Source organism: Dipteris shenzhenensis, chromosome 22, assembly GCF_047967505.1.
Source record: "Dipteris shenzhenensis isolate YYH24624 ecotype China chromosome 22, Dip_SZ_1.0, whole genome shotgun sequence".
Classification (NCBI taxonomy): Eukaryota; Viridiplantae; Streptophyta; class Polypodiopsida; order Gleicheniales; family Dipteridaceae; genus Dipteris; species Dipteris shenzhenensis.
Window position 1 is genome coordinate 53,035,897 of NC_141617.1, and position 12,830 is coordinate 53,048,726.

At 44.5% G+C, this 12,830-nt stretch overlaps 1 protein-coding gene across 1 annotated transcript in view; it reads left to right on the top strand.

Annotated features, from left to right (window-relative positions):
• The window catches only part of LOC147888282 (uncharacterized), an 87,042-nt gene that overhangs the window by 23,540 nt on the left and 50,672 nt on the right, over window positions 1-12,830 (top strand). The window contains exons 9-11 of the mRNA XM_087393311.1: window positions 8,787-8,938; window positions 9,128-9,198; window positions 9,298-9,465. Coding sequence (XP_087249437.1) covers window positions 8,787-8,938; window positions 9,128-9,198; window positions 9,298-9,465 — 391 coding nt within the window. The remainder of the gene's footprint in view (window positions 1-8,786; window positions 8,939-9,127; window positions 9,199-9,297; window positions 9,466-12,830) is intronic.

Here is a 12,830-nt window from a genome sequence, read left to right on the forward strand (position 1 = left end):
ACATATTTAGCCCGAACTTCCATTTTGATCTTGTCGTTCAGTCCATAGATATAGTCTTTTAACTGAACCGACATAGGGAGAGGGTCTGTTATTTTCATGACACATTCCCTGAATTTGTCAGTGTACTCTGCCACTGACAGACTCCTCCGACGAAGATTTCTATAAGCATCCCAAGCTCGGGATTCTTCATCAGGTGGAAGAAAGTGTTTCTTAAATTCAGCTTTAAACCCTTCCCAGGTGGTTGGAGCAACTTGATCCTTCTGTTGCTTTATCCACCATCTGTCCGCTGCCTCAATAAACAGGTGTGTGGCCTCGCGGATTTTCTTTAGATCGGATCTAATTTCACAAATGGCGAAGGCTTCTTCCCACTTGTGTAACCAAACCTCGATCACATCAGAGTTGCGCTCGGTCATCCGACCAGCGTACTTCTCCGGTCTATAATTAGCGATATTGGGCACTTTGACCCTTGCGCGCTCTAAGGAATGTATACTGGGCTCTGGCTCTGCTGGAGCTTTGCCCTTATCAATCCTAGACGGTCTAGCCGACAAGGCTTGCACCATCTCCCTGATTTGACCAGCATTCACTTGTAGCTGCTGGTTCATAATCTGCTGTAAAGCATCCTCTAATATCGAAATCCTACCAATCAAAGTAGGTGCTGCCTGATGTGACATCTGTTGTGTAGACTGCACTCTAGACTCACTAGGATTCACCCTTGAATTCTGCCCTTCTGCCTCCATAGTTTCACAATGGAAGATGGGATTTTTTTTTTTTTTCAGTCTTATCTAAAACCCAAATAACCAATATATACACCCTTCACTTCTATTCTGCTTTCCTGGGTTTTTTTTTTTTCTTTTCGACGGTGCAGAAATAACAGGACATATGAAAAACAGAAAAAACTACATGGAAAGAAAGGGCTCCCTGATTTCTCCTCTTCAAACGATTCGACGGATCACGTCACCTCTGCGCTGTCTTACGTGATACCAAGGTTAGGCCCAGCCTAAGCTTTTCTCTCTCCTATGCTCTCAGAAAAGTCACACAGGTGCTGGCATCACTTTGAATTATGCACGTCGCAATTCTGCTCAGTGGTTGATCTCTTCAATAGCGGTTACTGCAGCACAAAGCTCACGATGAAGTAATCAGACGTTGCGGAGCCAAGGCTGGCGTTGCCTCAGCAATAGACCTGCATCTCCAGAGTCGCCCTTTATTTGCGCACGCAGGGGTGCCGGCGGTTGCTCCGAGCCTGCTTTCTTTTACCCCTCTCTTGGACGGCTTATCCCCCTCGACCAGTCGCGATATCTTCGCCGCCTGCTGTCTGTCCACCTAGTCCCTTCACGCACAGGCTTCGTAGGCCACGGTGGCCATTTTCCCATTCAGCATGTCAGCTTTCCGTCGATCTCTACGTAGCCTCACCTAGCGCCGATCAGTTCCGTTTATCTTTGATGCCATGTCAAGTCTGGAATTTGCGACGGCTCTTTAGTTCTTCTGTGACCTCCCAATATCAGAGCCTGTTCTCAGAAAGGGCACGGCTTTCGTCGCCTGCAAACGCCTCATGACCACGCTTTGTGACCTTTACGGAGCTCGTCGTTGGTCGCAGGATTCTCCGTCTTGCCCGTCAACCTAGTGATCATCTTGCGTAGCACTTCCCGGACAATTGAAAACAACGCACACCTTCCAAGCACTAGGCTTTGTCCTGGATTGTCAGCCCCTTAAGAAAGGGCCTGATCCTGAGCTCTGATACCAATTGTCAAAAACTCTATCTCTAATTTACGAAGCTCTATTTCATACGTGGATACAACTCACGGACGATGGCATACGATTATTCCACCCAGCCAAATTCTCAAGGATAGTAAATCGTCAGATACGTATATTCCTTCGTTATTTTCCTTCATACTTATCCATGAGACCCTCAATTCCCTAGATAGTTCTCCTTGCCAAATGTCATCATTATAGCCTCTCCACTTGGTGCACCTTTTTACCCCTCTCTTGGGGCACATTAAAAACCACTTGCCCCTTGGCATTATTGCACATTTAGGTGCACCTAGGCCTTAGCACTCAGAACTATCTAGTCAATGCCATTCCGCCCTCACCTAGGACCTTGGCAGTTACTTCTCTTGACCATTTCAATTACGCACATTAACTATTACAAAAGTTGGTCATCTAAGAGAAAATGCCCACCGATCTATCCGAGGTCATGCTATCCCGGCTAGAGCATAACAATTCAGGGAATGTTTCCTATACCGTCGCCTCGGGGGCTCTCGTCCCCGAACGCCCACCAGGGGACTGCTGGCCCTAGGCCCCAGCAAGAATAAGGGGCTCCCACATAAACACCTTTCTACCATCAACGGTCTCATTGATAGACCTCATTTGACATGCAAGTCAAGATCCATCCAGTGTCTTGGGCTCACACATGGCTTCTCCTCATATGGGGGCCTTACAACTTGAGCACCTTGGACCACTGGTGGTTACCAAGAGGGTGGGGCATTGAGCATATCTAACACCCCCCTTAATGTCCACCCGTAGGTGAACTAATGCCGAGTCTCTGAAGATGACTCTGAAGTTGATCGTTCCCGAGTGCCTTGGTGAAGATATCTGCTTTATTTTGCTCTGTTGGACAGAAGACCAATTCCACTATCTCGTCCTCGATCAAATCACCTACATAGTGATACTGAATCTCTATATGTTTTATGCGCGCATGAAACACTGGATTTTTAGCAATGGCCATGCAACTTTGATTGTCGCACCTTAGCACAGTTGCCTCATCCTCTTGCACTCCCATGTGCCATAAGATCCTCCTCAGCCACACTGCTTCACATGCAGCAAAACATGCTGCTTTGTACTCAGCCTTGGTAGAAGGCAATGCCACTGTTAGTTGTTTCTTACTGATCCAAGAGAATATACCTGAACCTAAAGAGAAACAATATCTAGAAACCGATTTCGTGGAATCAACATCTCCAGCCCAATCTGAGTCACAATGACTAGCCAAGGAAGTGCCCGTACCATAGGTGATGCCATAATCAAGAGTGCCCTTCACATACCTGAGCACCTGCATCCCTGCATTCCAATGATTCTCCTGGGGCTTATTGGAGAACCTGCTCAAAACGTAACAGCAAAACTGATGTCTAGTCTGGTGTTGCATAGATAGATGAGATTGCCGACCAACTTCTTGTACCTCCCGATGTTTGCTGGTGGTGAGGCATGCTTCATAGACAACCTCGCATTTACCTCCATAGGTGTAGCTATCTCCTTGCACTCGGACATACCAAATGCCTTCAAGATCTCCCTTGCATATTTCTGTTGAGAGGTGAAGATCTTGCCTGGCTCTTGCTAGACTTCAATCCCCAAACAGCAGTGCATCAAGCCTAAGTCTAGACGCTTCTCAAACTCAGTGCTCAACGCTTCTCTTGTCTACTGAATCATGTCTTCATAGTCACCTGTAATAAGGAGATCATCCACATATAGAACAATAATAGCAGATTTTTCACCTTTCCTATACACATACAAGTTAGCATTTGAGGCACATCTTTTGAAGTTTAATTTATGAAAGAATTTGTCTATCCGTTGGTACCATGCTCTTGGGGCCTGTTTCAGCCCGTACAGAGCCTTCTTCAGCTTACATATCTTGTTCAGCTTACATATCTTGTTCTCAAAATGGGGGGTCTCAAACCCAGGTGGCTGAGCCACGTACACCTCCTCCTTGAGGTCACCATTCAAGAATGCTGATTTAACATCCATTTGATAAACTGGCCACTTTTTATGAGCAGCCACCGATAGTATTGTGCGAATAGTGGTCATTCTGGCAGTCGGAGCGAAAGAATCCTGAAAATCAAACCCTTCAACATGCAAAAATCCTTGTGCAACCAATCTGGCTTTGTACTTTTCCAAAGTCCCATCGGTACCTTCCAAACCCACTTGGTTCCAATAATCTTTCTGTTAGGTGGTCGATCTACCAGCTCCCAAGTTTCATTCTTCATGATGCTATCATATTCTTCTTGCATAGCGTTTTTCCAATCTCGGTCTGCAAGTGCTTCCTCCAAACTCGCAGGCTTCTTTACTTCTGCAATAATCTCAGCCATCAAGGCTATATTGACTATATGAGCAGCAGCCCTCCTTGGCTCCTCGATTCTCTGAGACCGTCTTGGTCCATCTACATGCTGCTCAACAGACATAGGCATCTGGTTATCATGGTCGTAGAGCTGCCTTACCCATTGCGGCAATGGCTTTTCCGGTGGTGTAACAACAGGTTGGTGACTTATACCTTCATCATCTGATATTTCCTCCTCCTTTATAGCTCTTGGGATAGGTCCATAGTGAATTACCTCTTCGCTTGATGATAAAGTGGAAGAGCTCTTCTCTGCCTCCACTGCATGTGGCTGCTCCCTGAAACCACATTGCGGCTCGCTATGATCTTCTTTGCCTCTTGGTCATACAACTTATAGGCTTTCTTCTCATCACAATAGCCTAAGAAGATACATTTGGTGCTTTTTGGTTGTAGCTTGTTTCTCTCTTTGTCTGGTACATGCGCATAGTACATGCGCATAGCATTCACACCCAAACGTTCTGAAGTGGGAGACAGATGGCTTCTTACCGCTGTAAGCCTCATGTGGTGTTTTACCTTTGAGTGCCTTTGTATAGCTGCGATTAAGGATATAAACCGCAGTATTGACAGCCTCAGCCCAAAAGTAGTTTAGCAGTCCAACACCTTTCAACATACAACTCCCCATCTCCACCGTGGTCCGCATTTGACGTTCAACAATTGAATTTTGCTGAGGCGTATGTGGTGTCGTCGTTTGTCGCTTGATCCCTTTGCTCTTGCAAAAATCTCCAAACTCTATAGAAACAAACTCACCACCACCATCCGATTTGATTTTCTGCACTTTTCTCCCTGTTTCATTTTCAACAAGCTGTAGCCATTCTTTAAATTTACCAAAAGCTTGAGCCTTTTTGCGAAGAAAGTACACCTACATTTTCCTACTATAGTCGTCGACAATCAATAAAAAATAGGAAGATCCTCCCAAGGCCTGTGTAGGCATCTTACCGCACAAGTCAACATGCACCAACTCTAGAGGAGCATTTGCTCTATTCTTGCTTTCTTGTGGGAATGCCTTTCTCTGTTGCTTGCCCATCATGCAAGCTTCACACAGTTCTTTGATTTTTGCGACTGCAGGTAAGTGAGCAACCATACCTTGCTTCTACATCTCCTTCAGCACTGTAAATCCGATGTGGCCTAATCTTTCATGCCAAAGTCTGCTTGTGCCCACTCCAGCGGTGGTTGTAAGAGCACTTAGCTCATACAGGTTGTTCCTCCTTACTCCTGTGCCAACAAGATTGCCTGCACTATCCAGAATTTTTGCTCCTGTCTTGTTGAACCTCACCTCATTGTCAAGGTCAGTTATGGAAGCCACTGATAGCAAATTTCTCTAGATTCGTGGAACATACAACACATTAGATAGTTTCTTAACATCTCCATTTACATAAACAAATGGAACATACAACACATTAGATAGTTTCTTAACATCTCCATTTACAGAAACAAATGAAACTGTATCTGTACCCTCAGCAAGGCATTTTGCGTTATTACCAACCGTCACGGTGATGGGTTTCCGTAGAGGCTGCATGGAATAATATAGACCCTTCTTGCAGGTCATGTGATGGGAGGCACCACTATCCAACACCCATCAATTAGTGGTTGAAGCTTCTTGAACTGAGGAACACTCTTTCTCAATGGCGAGAAATAGATCCAACTCTGCTTCCGCTGTGTTAGCTATCTCTTTCCCCTTATCTGTCTTCTTTAGGCTACCATTCTTTTCATCAGCTTTCTTGACCCGACAATCTGCAATCATATGGTCCTTCTTCTTGCAGTAGAAGCATTCTCTTTGAAACTCCTTCTTGCCGCCCTTCTTCTTTTTGTCACCACTAGTAGAGGACTCGCCTTTGGTGGTGGAACCACCTTTGCCTTTCGCAGTGGCAGAGAACGCAGCATTCCCATTGCTGTCTCCATCTTGAGCTTTAAGCCTCAATTCCTCCTCCATAAGTAAAGCACAGAACTCCTCAAATGACAATGGTTGGGGTCTCACGTGAGTGTTAAGCGCTGTTACCAGTCCATCAACCTTGGTGGACATATCCAGAGACACTGCCGAGCTAGCTCCTCGCTAGTCTTTTGTATCCTAACACCATCCATCTGGTCACACAGATTCTTGATTCAGGTTATGAACACCTCTGCTGTCTCTCCTTCATTAAACTTCTCAGCTGCGAGCTGATTCTTCAGGTTCTTGATCCTTGTCTGCTTCCGCGTCTCATACTGACTCTTCAATATGTTCCAGGCCACAGTTGCCTTAGATGTATGCTGAATCAAGGTCAAAACACTATTAGTAGTACTTGTAACTAGGGCACACAGAGCATTTGTGTTCTTGCATTTCCAAGCTCGTAGAAGGTCGGCATTAGGAGGTATCGTACTCCCCGGATTTGCTGGGTTGGGGGTTCCTTGTGGTTCTGGGTCAGTCCCTAGTATTGTCTCGAGAAGCTCATATGAATCCAGAATAGCAGTAATTTTAAACTTCCACAGAGTGTAGTTCGTACCATCTAGCTTGCCTTCAGTGAAGGCTGGTGGGTGAATCCTCAACGCCTGGATTGTTGGTGCAGCAGTAGCTATTGAACTCGAGCTGCTTCATGTTGCCATCACTCCGTACGCTGTTGAAGCCCTCGCCTCTCTTCTATTCTTCGGGGCTCTGATACCATGTTAAATTACACTGCGCAGCGGAACAAAAACTGAACTGAACAAAGAATAAAGAGTACATAGAAAACTGGAGAGGAATAAACTTTTCCTTCAATACTAATGTAGTACAGATGATGGCTCCGTCCACCCGTGCGCTCCCACAGTGGAGCTTAGATGGCGATCTAGACAGATACTAGGTGAAGAGCTACTAGCTGGAAGATCTGATCTGATGCAATGGATTGGGGAGGTCGCCTCTTTATTGCTATGAGGGCGGTAGTTGGATCAACGTAGTCAGTGGAGTTGACCAGTCGACCTAGTCGGTGGAGCCGACCAGTCGACCTAGTCAGTGGAACCGACTAGTCATCCATGGACTATTCAGGGAATATTTCCTATACCGTCGCCTCGGGCCCCCCTGAGACCCCCTAGTTGGGGGCCAGTTGGCCCCCAGGCTCCAGCAAGAATAAGGGGCTCCCACACAATCACCTTTCTACCATCAATTGTCTCATTGACAGACCTCATTTGACATGCAAGTCAGGATCCATCCCGTGTCCTGGGCTCACACACAGCTTCTCCTCATATGGGGGCCTTACAACTTGAGCACCTTGGACCACTGGTGGTTACCAAGAGGGTGGGGCATTGAGCATATCTAACATAAAGTACACAATTTGATCGAAGAGGGAGAGAGGGGGAGCATGGATTGGAAGGAATGTGATTCCGACTGCTCAAGAAGCAGTTGGAATCACACTCAGACTGACTCTTTGTATGTGTGTGTGCGCACATGCGCATTGCAAAGAAGGGGAAAGGAAGATGTGATCCTCTCTCTATTTGTGAGTAACTGTCAAAAGACAGGGTGGGCCTTTTGCAATGGGCAGATTGCTCCCTGTCTGGTCCCCATCCTCATTGTGGTCTGACCAGTGGTAAAGGTCACGACTCACCTCTGATGTTGGTCCAAGGAGGACCATGATAGCCATTGCGCAGGATGCCTCTCGAGTACTTTGTGACTCATTGGTCTTGCATCCTCACCCTTGGGCATTCCGTGTGTGGGGGTCAATGGGATCGAAAGCAACAAACCTCCCTAGCTGTGGAGGCTGGCATGAAGTCTATGATTCAAGAGCTTGGGGCATCTACTTGACAAGCAGACTGCTACAAGCAGATGATGAAAGTGATAGTTTATCAAGCATACCAAGATATCTACTACTCCTGGTCTGGGTGGTGGATGAAATAGATTAGGGACTTCTGACTATCTCAAAGGCAATATTAGTGCTTGTGCCCTGTTTGCATAAGATAATGTACACCTGAAGATGATGTGTGTCTCTAATCTGAGCTCAATCAGACAACATACCAATGCATATCTTGTCCCTTTGTGTGTCTGCTCCCCATGTCGTCTTATGTAACATCTCATCTCAATCCAGGGACCCTGAACTGCCCAAGGGCCATGCGTGGAAGATGTAATTGCATTGGCCAGAATTCAGATGAATATTCATCACATATGTTTTGCTAACTTTATGGTCTTTGTGGTATGAGAGACACTAGTACATCAAGTTCTCAACAAATATCCGTTAGTTTGGATCTGTGACAGGTGGTTTTAGTTTTTATTTTGTTAATGGGCATATGAGTGATGGTTGGGTTGAAAATTTTCAGACGTTGAGAATTGAAAATTTGAGCGTGGGATCTATACTATTCGGCTACCACATGGCTCACTTTGGCTCAGTCAGGGTATTTTTCATAGAGATCGAGAAATTGAAAATTTGAGCGTGGGGTCTATGCTGATTCGTCTACCACATGGCTTAGTTGGAGTATTTTTCAATGTAGCTAGGTCTGGAACTTCTGAGCAGGGAGCAAATTCAGCATCATTCACTTTGTTTAGTGCGAGACTATTCTGTTAAGTCAGCTTTGTCAGTGAAAATTGTCTAACTTTGTTAGATTTTTAAAACCTTGTTTATGTAGTGATGTACAAGCTTTTTCATGCACCTCTGATTTTACGGGTCATGGTCCAATTTTATATTATTTGCTTTCTAACATTTGTGACATATTTTTGTTTGATATCATATTGACACATTGTTTTGACATAAAGAAGCAAGGGACCTACAATTGGCTTGAAGGGCCGAGTGTTATTGGTGTTGGAAGAGAACATTAATAAAGTAGGTGTACGCTTTGACAAGCCAGTTTATGGGGGCAATAACCTTGTTGATCTCTGTGAAGACGGCCATGGATTTTTTTGTAACGGTAAGCATTTCTGCATTTAGCCAGGGCAATCATCCTTCTTTTTCTATTCACTTACTGTGTCATAGGAACTGTATGGTGTAGATAAGGCTATGTCCAGGAGTTGGCTCATTACTTGGGTTGGTGAGGGTGTAGTTTTGCTCAGGGTTATTCGTTGTGTGCTTGACAGCTGGCAACAAATCTCTCATGCAGTGTCAGAGCTTCGGTTGGAGCACTTTCATGGAGAAGATGCAGACAAGCTGATCTTGGAATCCCTAATTGATGTGAGTCAGCAGTTCTCTTATATGTGCTTAAAGAGTTTATGTTGTGGTGTAGATAGCCAGAGATACCATGTGTTCATGCAGCTGTGTTGTGTTCTGCAGCTTTTGAGTCTGGAGGCATCGAAGGAACCGCTTATACTGTTGGTCAAGGATGTTGAGAAGTCTATCATGGGTAATATTGAGCACTACAAGAAGCTAGAGCAACTTGATAAGACTGACGTCCGACTTGTGGTTATTGGATCTTACACATCTGATTTCCAGAAGGAAAAGGTTAGTTGAAAAATGTTTATCTTAATCTGACGGTAAGTAAGGCCCCTGAGTTGCAAGTTTTAAATGTGGATTGATTCTCTCCTTTGGAATTCCACATTCCTCAATGTAATTATTCATGTTTCCCATTAAGTGCTTGCCTGAGGATTGGGATATAACTCATGAGGTTCCCAGCAGAGACAAATTCTATGACTCTAGTGTGCAATGCTCCCCCCCCCCCCAAAGCCGGCCCGCACAAAAAGAAAACATACCGACGACCCACTATTACAATTGTGTCATATAGAGTATGTGTACAGATACTCATAAGTACATATTTATAATTATTATCATGTATGTATGTGTGTGGACGCACTTGCGCACCCCTTGCCCCCAAACTAATTCACATATACATATTGCCTAAGCACACATATGGATATCTATATATATGTACACACACACTTTTTTTTGGGGGAGGGGGGTAAAAGAAACATTTCATTAAGAAGAATGTACATTCAAAGCTGTCCCACAATGGAACAGCTACTAGTCAAAACTAAAAGCACTAAAAAAAAACTTCCAATTGGGCCAAAGGAAGGTCTCCAAGACAATGCGCACGGGCACACTTTTTTTGGGGGTGAAATCCATGTATATTATATTACAAGAAGCTGTCCCAAAGAGGGGACATGCAACTACAATATCAAAAGATTTCATTGTAAGACAAGTAAATAGAGTAATCTATCTGATGAACTCAGACAAATCATAGAAAGATTGCCCGAGTGACATTTGGAAGTAGTGAAACTTGGTAAAAATAGAATATTCGAAGACTCTATGATTTATGTCTTTCCATAGAGTCTAGAATCCCCAGTATCGAACCCAAGCAAAGAAAAGATCAAAGTCGGGCCTACGTGGGTAAAGCCCGAAAGCCAAAAGAACTTGCCAAAGCAAGCTATAAGAAACCGGGCTCAGAGACGCCATTGTAGAGAAAGTAGAAAATCACGAGTCATAGGGCAATGCCATAAAAGGGTGAGCAAGGATTCCCTTGGAGCCACAAACATTTGTGACAAGCAGCGGGAACAATATGTTTACGTGCTAGGAGTTGGCCAAATGGAATAAACCCAAGCATCACACACACACACTTATTTTTTTGTGTGGAGTCATATTATTACAAAAAAAGCTATCCCAAAAAGGGAGAGCTATAATACATCAAGAGAAAATCTCACTGTAGGACAAATATACATCATGATCAAAGACACGAGATTGCAAGCAATCAAAAAGCGATTGCTGCAAAGAGTGTCTGAAGAAAGAGAAATTGGAAAAAACAGGATCACCAAAGACCCTATGATTGTGATCCTTCTAGAGAGTCCAGAGTGCCCAGTACCGAACCCAAACAAAAAAGAAATCAAACTCCTGTTTGGGTGGATGTACATAAAAAAGCCAGAAGAACTTGCCAAAAGCAATCTAAGGAAACCGAGCTCTCAAAATCTGCCCAAGAAAGTCCAAGGAAGCACAAGAGGAAGGACAATGCCAAAAGAGATCAGGCACAGTCTCTCTCGGAGCCAGACATCTGCGACAAATAGAGGAAGCAATATGTCGTCGTGCCAAGAGTTGTCTATGAGGAAGAACACCCAACAAAACTCTCCACAAGAAAACTTGTCGACGGAGAGGAATCTTAGAATGCCAAATTTGTCTCAAACGTTTCTGCCACCATTTTATAGGACGATTAAGATGCCAAACCTAATTTGCCTTTTGCGAGATAAATGGTGGAGGAAGTAGAACTTTATAAAGAGAAGAGATAGTAATATGTGCAAATTGTAGAGGACGGCATGACAAGCCCACAGAAGAAAGTGTCCAGTCTTGAAGATGATCCTTTAGATGCAATGGAGGAACCGGTTGAAAAGGTCGGAGCATCAAAGTAATCTTATGCCAAAGTGGACGATAATGCATTCCAAGGCCAAATTTGGCAGCGGCGAAAGGAAAAGTAGGGGGAAATCCAGCATCATCATCAACATCCTGAACCAAATGAATCCCCTTGAGACTCAGAAAATACGAACGTCGAGGCTCCTGCAAAGCCAAAGGAAGGGCAAACACTCTAGACCAATGTATACTTTCAGCTCTGAAAGAGTTGCCCTGCAAGGAATCACTGCCATGCCAATCCAAGTGGGAAAGGATATGTTTCCAATCCATTAACAAATGGGAAACCCAAGGACAGTCAGGGATTTTTCCTATCACACAACCAACCACACACTTCTTTTTTGGTGAAATCTTGTATTTCTGTGTGGGAAACCCCAAAAAAGAGCTAAAAACCCACCAATAAGTACAAAGGAAAAATTTACAAGTAAAGCCTTAGAGCAAAAGTCATGAGGCAGCTAAGTAAAAAGTTACATATCAAGCTGGAGGAGGATGAAACACAACATCCTCTAGCTTCAGATTATTGCTTTGTAAAAACTGATGCAGTGTAGAAACCACACCATCAATAAAAACAAGCTGTTTTTTGCCCTTGTGATTCTTCTTAATATAGGCGGGCACCCGAAATTTCGGAATCACAAGGTCAAAAACCTGTTGTAACATGGGATGAAAAGAATCCAGTGAAAATGGCACATCTGCATCCCGAACAGAAGAAGACTCTAGCATAAGCAGGACTCAGCATGTCAGCTTCACTCCGAGAATCAACCTGAGAAGGAGCATGTGCAACATCCTGTATGATCCTCTTTGCAAGGGGCACATCCATATCCTAAGGAGGAGGAGGCTGATGATGCTCAACATGAGTCGGATCCTGAACTTCTTCAGCAAGAGAAAGATTGGCATGTGATTTTTCTTCCTTCCTTCAGTAATGCTTCGGAGCAGTAAAAGAAGGCTTATCCAGTAAAGCCTTAGCAGACACCGGAGGAGGAGGAGAAGGAGTAACCTTTACAGCTGAAGGAGGAGCAGGAGGAGTGTTCATGGAAGCAGAAGGGCAAGCACGTGCAAAATGACCAACCTGACGACACCGATAACAAGCTGTAGGAAAAGAAGCAAAATGCAGCCTGATGCGCATTGGATGAGCAAATCCCAGATCAAGATCTAGAGTAGATGGCACGGGCTGCATCATATCCCATAAAATACAGAGCCTAACATCACGGGTAGCTTGCAAACTACATTTTGTAGCTGTTGGCTCTTTCCTACTGCTATCGTACGAAGAGCTGGGTAATCTATGTTTGCAGGGTTCCGAGGCTTTTTGTCACCTACAGATATATTGGGATTGTCGGTTGTAGTATATGTGTAGCTTAGGACCTCGAGTCGTGTTCCGGTGAGAGACGTAGGCTTAAGTGTGGTAAGCAAACAAAGTGCATGCATGTGTAAAGGAAACGTAAATCATCTTTGTTGAGGTAATGAAGGCTTTCGCCTTCATTGGG